Source organism: Lampris incognitus, chromosome 18, assembly GCF_029633865.1.
Source record: "Lampris incognitus isolate fLamInc1 chromosome 18, fLamInc1.hap2, whole genome shotgun sequence".
Lineage (NCBI taxonomy): Eukaryota > Metazoa > Chordata > Actinopteri > Lampriformes > Lampridae > Lampris > Lampris incognitus.
In genome coordinates, this window is record NC_079228.1 from 31,119,586 (window position 1) to 31,128,649 (window position 9,064).

At 43.0% G+C, this 9,064-nt stretch overlaps 1 protein-coding gene across 1 annotated transcript in view; it reads right to left on the reverse strand.

The window, feature by feature from the left end:
• Positions 1 to 568: 568 nt before the first annotated feature.
• Positions 569 to 9,064, reverse strand: part of pag1 (phosphoprotein membrane anchor with glycosphingolipid microdomains 1) — a 20,604-nt gene continuing 12,108 nt past the window's right edge. The window contains exons 6-7 of the mRNA XM_056298527.1: positions 4,887 to 4,946; positions 569 to 4,531 (exon numbers count right to left, since the gene is read on the reverse strand). Of these exons, the coding sequence (XP_056154502.1) occupies positions 4,160 to 4,531; positions 4,887 to 4,946 (432 nt within the window). The 3' untranslated portion in view covers positions 569 to 4,159. The remainder of the gene's footprint in view (positions 4,532 to 4,886; positions 4,947 to 9,064) is intronic.

Below are 9,064 nucleotides of genomic sequence, written 5' to 3' on the forward strand. Positions count from 1 at the left end.
AGCGAATGAGAGAATTTGACCAAGATGCATCTGTTGAATTTAAACACCACAGGTTATGTATTTTGCTTGGGGCTCCTCAAATTAACTATTTAGCTCTGAAATATGAATCCAACACAGCAATATTTCATATCATTGGGTTATGATGGTAGCCAGGAGCAACGGGTCACATTGCTCCTCAGCCCATGAACTCAAGTTAAGTATGACTACGCAGCAAAGTAGGCTACTTGTACTTCTAGTATTGTATATTTTGTACAGAGTGGTATTCTTTACAAGGTGTATTATTTTAGCCAAGCTGCTGTAATTTGATCATTTTAATCAGGTAAAAATAATAATGAGTGTGATCTGATCAATGTCAAAACTCAGTCTGATGTACAAGTGTATGTATCCATCATGAAAAGAGCCAGCGTAGCAGAATACAATACCCAGAAATACTCTGGAGGGTGCTAAACAGCCATTCAGCTCACTGTGTAAGGGGACACAAATAAAACTTTAGCATCAATCTGCATGGCAACATCCTAAGGGGAGGGGGGGGGGAGATAAAGCGGCACACTTAATCATATATCCTTTAATAGAATACTTCATTTCATAAAATATTCACATGCATACACAGGAAGCAGGACAGAGTGGAATGAATGATATGGCCATAACTGACAAAATCAGCTTCAGCCTTGTGATCGAAGGCGGCTCACATTGTGGAGTTGTCTGCTGGTCGTGTGTGTGTGTGTGTGTGTGGGGGGGGGGTGCTAAAGAAGCCCAGGACTCTTATAACACCACCACTTCCTGCAAGGGTGTGTGTGTGTGTGGGGGGGGGGGGTATAGGTGTGGATGTATATGTGCGTGTTTGGATGTGTAAGAGAGATAAAGTGTGATGCATTCTCAGGTAGGAATTTAATACTAGTGTGTCTCTACGTGTGTGTGTGTATGTGAGCGTGTGTCGGTGTGTGGTGAAAAGCTACTAAATGTTTGATTATATTTGCGCAAGTGCATGATTGTATGTTATTGTGTGATATCCTGATTAGATTTGGTATCAAAACATCATATCTGTCCTTCATATTATTACTTTGATTGCTGATAGTCCATGGGCAGGAGATAGACACTGAAAGGTTCATGTGTTTTTCAAAGGGGCTTATCGCAATAATTTCTCTCCACAGAAATATCTGTAAACTGTTGTACGTAGCAGCCTCCACGCTGTTTAGTTTGGTCATTTTTATTTTTTCCAAAAGACGCAGGAACTGTCCTTCATCTGAAATTGTACTTTGTCTGGTGCAACGCTGGGAAATTTGTGTTTCAAAATGGCCGATAACATGTTTGATTCTAAGAGCAGTGACCCAAAGCTTTGTGTGGACTGCCAGCAAGTTTACACGTCTAATTAGAGATGAGCCAAGGCCTGATACAATAATGTAATATTGGATGGAAATAGAGTATGAAACAGCACTACTTTCTTTTTTTGCTAGTGGGATTAATAACCGAAATAATTATTTACACATAGAATTGGCCCAGATATTTTGTAAGTAAACACCAAACAACAATACTTAGACACCGATTCAATTATTTTTCTTAAATAAAAAGTACCAACCATACGATTTGTTAAAATACATGTACCAACACATTTGTACCATATTTTTGACGATAAATTCCAAACTTACTTCTCTGAGCTCAAAAGCAATAGACAAAGTTGAGCTACAATACAAGAGGTAAAGGCATAGACGTCATTGGATGACAAATTTTCAGTCTTCCCTTTAAACAACATCGCAGACTTACATCAGTGCTCTTAACAGCTGTATTATAAAATTATACTTTACCATTCTGGACATTGTACAAATAAGTAAAAGCTCACTTAAAATGCATAGCAAGTAACATCTGCTTAAAATAGCACTTTAACTACATACAAGCCTGGCTAGGCATGTCGTCAGTACAAGCTACATACAGGAGCCCTAGGTTCCCTCAGCCCTGTAGGTTAGCTATCGAATACGTTAGCTATTGAATAAGTTAGCTATCGAATACGTTAGCTATCGAATAAGTTAGCTATCAAATAGGTTTGCTATCAAATAAGTTAGCAATCGAATAGGTTAGCTATCGAACAGGCTAGCTATCAAATAAGTTATCTTTCGAATAGGTTAGCTATCGAACAGGTTAGCTATCGAATAGGTTAGCTATCAGCTAAGGTTAGCTTAAGGTAAACGTTGGGTTAAGGTTAGGCTTTGGTAGAGATTGAGTGTACATCAGGTTAACGTAGGTTAGCTTAAATTTAGGGAAATTCAACGAAACAGGGTGGAGGGAACATAGGGCTGAGGGAACGGACATGCTCCCAGCTACAGATATGTTTTCGTAAAGAGTGCTAGCAGTAATTCAAAATGCATTCAAACTGTGCAACGGCATTACTGGCAGATAATCATGTTTTTGCTGTGCTCTATACAAATGCAGTACCATAATATGCGACCACGGTGCTTTCAAATGAACACGAAAGCCACGTGGATTAAGGGCTGTATGTACCAACAGTAGGATAAGCGGAAACAGGGACATGTCAAAAAAATTAACACAAGTCGATCAATACCTTGGCAGTACTAGTACACATTTGTCACATTATAAGTCCTTTTAAATATGCTTTGACTTCAAAATTTCCATATAAAGCAAACCCAGTTAAATAGCTCACAGGACTAAGAGATCAAAACATGAACAGATATATGGACTCACCACTTTTTGTATTTTTTTTTCCTTTTGTTGCCGTTTAAGGAACGAGTTATGTAAAAGGCCAGGAAGGAGCGTACCGTGACATAACTGTCAATACCTTCACAACTCATTTTCATTTAGCATCTTATTAAGATTCCTATTCTACAAAACCATACTAAGTTGGATCTCACAAACATATGGATAAACGACTCTCAATTACACAACAATGTGCTTTTTTTTCTCAAATAAATATCAATCTCATAAAAAACGTCAATATCTACTGTAGCATGTTAAAAATGCCTTAAAAATAGTTTGTGGAACTGCTGACGTGTGTACCAGTGTACTGCGTACACAAGGCGAGTTCCTCGCTTCACCCCTTGTTTCTATTTTGGTTTTGCAGATGATCGATCCCATCTTCTTTTATCATGTAATATTCAGGATGGACTCTTAAGTGTGCAAGGGGCGATGTAAAAAAAAAAAAAAAAAGACACTGTCATCCAACTCCATCTTCATCACCTGTCGAGCGCCATCTTTGTCTGTGCCAACCGTTTGGTCATGGTTGGAAAAAAAAAAAAGAAAAAGACCAGATGTTATTGGCTGAGCTCTTGGCATGTCAGGCCCAGTGGTGTGCCAAGAACCCATTCACCAACCATTTCCAACAGAGAACGCACAGCACGGGTACCGAGAAGCTGACAGGGAATAGCAAAGAAACATGGCATCTGACCTCTGAATAAACATGGCACTGAAACTGATTAGTCTGGTAGAGGATCCTAAAAGACACCAGCTTATTGGAGTGGAACCGTCCAACATATATGACCTTTTAAAGGTGTGTGAAAAGATGTTTTTCAACGGCACTGTGTTGTGGCTGTTTTTTGTTTGTTGCAAAATCACCAGCGAAGACATTGCATTCCCGACCAAACTTGGGACCGCCGTCTTTGTGACTGGTTATTGATTTGACAATGGTGTATTTATATATATAGCCTATTCAATTTTCCTTCCTCATCTCATTTCTGTCAGTCTCTGATGGTGTACAGCGAAAGCATGATGTCTGCTGTTCAGGATATATTAGTGGAGATATATGATATTTAATATTCTACAGAGGAGAATTCAATTACGTTCCAAAGTGCACTTGTCTACATGGCGAGTGCCCTGTGATAGAGGCGCTACCATCTGAAAGTTTATTTACCAGTACCAATATTGAGCAGTGACCTCCACCCTGATTTATAATTGAATTGAAGAAGTCAAGTTCAGATTTCTGGAAAGCGTACCCAAGCTTTAAAAAAAAAAAAATCACAAAAAAAACCCAACACTCATGCGTTGATGGTAAGAGCCAAGATGCTGCAGCGAGCCAAGATGCTGCAGCGAGCCTCTTCTGCCATCCCCAAGACATGCACCAAAAGCATGCTTGGCAGCGAGTTCAAAGGCATTGGATATGGTCTGCGATTTAGATATGTTTTGGGGGGAAAAGAGGAATGGGAAGCTGGGATAGTCAGAGACGGGAAGTTTCCCGGTTAAGGCCCAACTCTGCGACACTTTCATAGTCAGGCTCCACCTTCGTGGCTTCTGCCTCCTCTGCCACCAGCTCGGCCCTGTGACCCTCCTCCGCGCTACCAGTCTTTGGGATGCGAATGCTCTCATAGCCGGGGTCGTGGCTTTCCGCAGCCCGGCCTCCCCCCTCAGATTGGGGGCTGTCGGGGTGGGAGTAGAGGTCCCGTACAGTGGCGTAGAGGTCGTTGGAGGAGGAGGCAGGGACCAGGCCTTTGATTTCAGCGATGCTGCTGTAGTCATGCTCTTTATCCTCATCATTCCCGTCGCCGCCGTCGCCGCCGCTTGGTTTGTTGACGGTGGAATACACCGCTGACTGAAGGGGGGGGGGGCAGATGTAAGGTAACGAGAGAAACAAGATAACAATGAACCACACTTAAAAAAAGAGCACGGCAGGAAAAGCGCCGACAATCAGCATTTCAGTAAAAAACACAGATGTGTTTGCTGTACTGACAGCAAGCCAGATTCCACTGCGGCAAGCCTGGTTCGGTATTGTCTTATACTGTGATTTTTCAAACTGTTAAGACTCTATTTTATCACTTGCTATACTGTATTTTTTTCCCCCTCCGATTTTTTTGGAACTTGTAGCGTCTGCAGTTGCTGTTTAAAGTGCTGATATCTGGGAACCGGAGGCGACAGTTTGGGGAATAAGAGAGTTAACACACACTTACCTCATTGTCTGACAGAATGTGGTTGTCGAGCCCTGGTGAGGGAGACAGAGGGGAATGCAACTAGAGAAGAAAAGAACAAAAAGACAGATTTAGATATGGCAGGCTGTGTACGATAAGAAAAAACAGGGAGAAGAAATAAAACCAAGCACACAATTAAAGTTTTAAAATGCTCCCAAGGCTGCAAAATGGGGTACGTGATTCTCCTAAAATGGATTTTTCACTAGACATCAGGCTTTTCCTGATGAGGATGGACCAGCGAGTCTGTAAGGATAGTCACTATTTCTTTTCCTACTGTTTTTGTATTTAAAAAGTTGATGGCAGCTTACAAGTTAGTGTTTGTAATTCCAATGAAATTATGTGATTTCGCAGATAGTTGGCGTTCCTACTTGTTGGCACCGACTGTGTTAGAAAACACTACATGGGTTGCCTACCAACACAGGGATCGCTGGTTTGAATCCCCGTGTTACCTCCGGCTTGGTCGGGTGCCCCTACAAACACAATTGGCCGTGTGTGCGGGTGGGGAAGCCGGATGTGGGTATGTGTCCTGGTCGCTGCACTAGCGCCTCCTCTGGTCGGTCGGGCGCAGGAGGAACTGGGGGGGGGGGGGGTAGTGTGATCCTCTCAGGCGCTATGTCCCCCTGGTGAAACACCTCACTGTCAGGTGAAAAGAAGCGGCTGGCGACTACATGTATCGGAGAAGGCATGTGGTAGTCTGCAGCCCTCCCCGGATCGGCAGAGGGGGTGGAACAGTGACCAGGACGGCTCGGAAGAGTGGGGTAACTGGCCGGATACAAGTGGGGAGAAAAAGGGGGGCAAAAGCAAGAGAAAACACTACATGGGAATACTGACATTTTTTTTCAAAAACACGTGAAATCTTTTTGAACATGTTATTAGGCATGATTTATGACAGTAAATGTGCAACGTTCCAATTCCCACAAATAAATGGGCATCTGCAACTGCTTCTTTTGCCTGCCTTACATGTGAATCTACTATCGCTTATAACCACTCATTCATTAAGAAAATTACGGCTCGAAAGTCAATAGGCGGTGACAGGGAGCGTGACGTTATTGTGCACAGCCTCTGTCCACAATGCCTTATGATCGATGGGGGAGCCATTCATCAACAAAGCACATCTGAAAGCATCAGCAAACACCTCGGCAGCCCAAAAAGAACATCGATACCCCAGCGAGACCAAGCCGCCTAGAAACACAACACTTAACATTCATACATACTAAGTGCGGGGCTGCTGATGGAAAAGTTTTCCCCTGATGGATTGGAGGAAAAAAAGGAAGAAGCTGTGCCTCCATGCCGGGCGCTCACTTGTTGAGGAAAGGCAGCCTCTCGATGCCTTCCAGTGCCCATTCCCACACCGGCTACACACTAGTGATTTGTAACCCACTGACTTGGAAAACTGCGCTTGGAGATCATCCATCAAATCATTCGTCCCTGGTTAGGTGTCGGTCGCATAGAGACGCGGCTTTTTGTGTCTCTTTGTCTTTTTGTCCAAGAGCAAAAATCAATACGATTACTTTATGGATAACGTGCGTTGGGAGACATGATTACTTTTATGGATCCAACACACTCTTCGGTGCAGCAGATGCCTTTTTCATTTTGCTTCAATTAGCTGATCAATTAGGCGGATTGCCCCGCAGGACTCATCTGATGAAACATGGACGCAGGTGACTTGACCCAGTCACAGCCTCTCCAAGCGAGACTCTCACAATATTTGTTCATCTAATTTACAGTCCCCCAAGTCTTCACTCAAGCATCTCTATAAATTAAAGTGCCAATCTCATTTAGATCTGCTCAGTGGCACGTTGAGCGGTTTGCATCACTCTCCACACTTGTTTGGAGGCATTTCCTTTGCAATGAGAGCTAATTGGTACAATAATTTGTCATATAACAAGGTTTTATATGAAGGGCCAACATATATCACTTTGTGTTATTCAATAATGGGAATAACAGCAGAAACCAGCAAGACTGGTACATGCTATATATATATATATATAAACAGAGGATGTTTAAAAAGTGCTAAATTTTCTTTAAAGCTTGACTGTCGTGTGTGTGTGTGTGTGTGTGTGTGGATTATATCTCAGCGTATTTGTGTACCAAGTGGACAGCCAGACATCGTGTGTGTTATGACAATAAGCTGATGACAGTAGCGATGGAAGATGGACGGCTCAGGTGTCACTGCGTCAGTCTCGTTGGCACTCGTGTTGGGACACACAGGCAAACACAAAACACACCTTACCGAAAAATTGCAGTCACATAAAAACATACATTCAGTAGGGACTATATAAATGCCTGCTCGCACCAGATAACGCAACGCACCCAAACACAATGTATGCATAAACACATACAGATGGCGTTAACATTCTAAACCACATTGGCAAACACACCTAACGACACTCATTCCCTGTAGCGACAGGCAACTCAGCAGTGTTGACATGCTGAGTGCCCTACTCTGTCTCAGAAATGACCTACAGGCCGCGATCAGTCAAATAACTGCTAATGAGTGTTGCTACTTATTACAGCATTATAACTGTATATAATAATAGTAGTAGAAATAATAATAATAATCCATCCATCCATCCATCCATCCATCCATTATCCAAGCCACTTATCCTAACCAGGGTCGCGGGATGCTGGAGCCTATCCCAGCAGTAATTGGGCAGCAGGCAGGGAGACACCCTGGAGAGGCCGCCAGTCCATCACATGCCCGACGCACTCACACCTAGGGACAATTTAGTATGGCCGATTCACCTGACCTACATGTCTTTGGACTGTGGGAGGAAACCAGAGCACCTGGAGGAAACCCATGCAGACACGCGGAGAACATGAAAACATAATAATAATTAATAAATTTTATATAGTCCTTTTCTTAACAAAGTTATAAAGTGCTTAACAGAAAGAAAACAGAATTAAAAAAATAAAAAAATGAATAAAACAAAGCAACATATCAAACATTCATAAAAACTTTCTGATAAAATAATGTTTTAAGAAGAAATTTAAAAGACACTTAAGATGTTACCTGTCTTATCTCAATAGGCAGACTGTTGCCCAGTTTGGGGGCTCTAACAGCAAAGGCCTGAAAGGCATGACTCGACAACAATTTTCACTTGAGCATCAAAACAGAGATCTGCATAAAAAAATAATTCCAAAATTTCTAGCAGACCAAGCTTACTGTGAAGCAGGCTGGTAGAATTTGTGGGATCAACGACTATGACCTCAGACTTATCGTTGCTGAATTTTAAAAAGTTTTGGGACAGCCAACATTTAATATCATTGAGGTGAGCAAGGCGGCACAGTAGCGCAATGGTTAGCACAGTTGCCTGCCTCACAGCAAGAAGGTCCTGAGTTTGAGCCCCGGGGTAGTCCAACCTTCGGGGTCGTCCTCTGTGTGGAGTTTGCATGTTCTCCCCGTGACTGCGTGGGTTTCCACTGGTTTCCTCCCACAGTCCAAAGACTTGTAGGTCAGGTGAATCGGCTGTACTAAACTGTCCCTAGGTGTGAAAGTGTGTGTGTGTGTGTCGGCACTGTGATGGCCTGGTGGCCTGTCCAAGGTGTCTCTCTGCCTGCTGCCCAGTGACTGCTGGGATAGGCTCCAGCATCCCCGTGACCCCGAGAGCAGAATAAAGTGGTTTGGATGATGGATGGATGGATGGATGGATGGATGGATGGATGGATGGATGGATGGATGGATGGATGGATGAGGCAGGCAAACAGATTATCAAGGCTGCTGAGGTTGTTGGTTTGAAGAGGGACATACTGCGTTTCATCTGCACAACAGTGTTGGGAGATTCTATGGTTCTGAATGATCTGGCCGAGAGGAAGTATGTATATTGAGAACAGCAGTGTGCCAAGGATAGAGCCTTGAGGAACACCGCAATTCAAATGGGAAGCAGAGGAACAGTCACTTGTTATGACAACAGAGAAGGTTCTATTGGAGAGGTATGAACGTAGTAGATGTAGAGCAGTTCCCTAAAGACCAACCCAGATTTCTAGACAGTGCAGGGGAATAGTTAGTTTCGATCATGTTGAAAGCAGCACTCAAATCTAAAAGCGCCAGGATTGTGAAGTCACCTTTTTTAGCTATTAAAAGTTAATCATTAGAAACCTTCATGAGGGCTTTCTCTGTGCTATGGTGACTTCTAAAACCTGACTGAAAGCTATTAAAA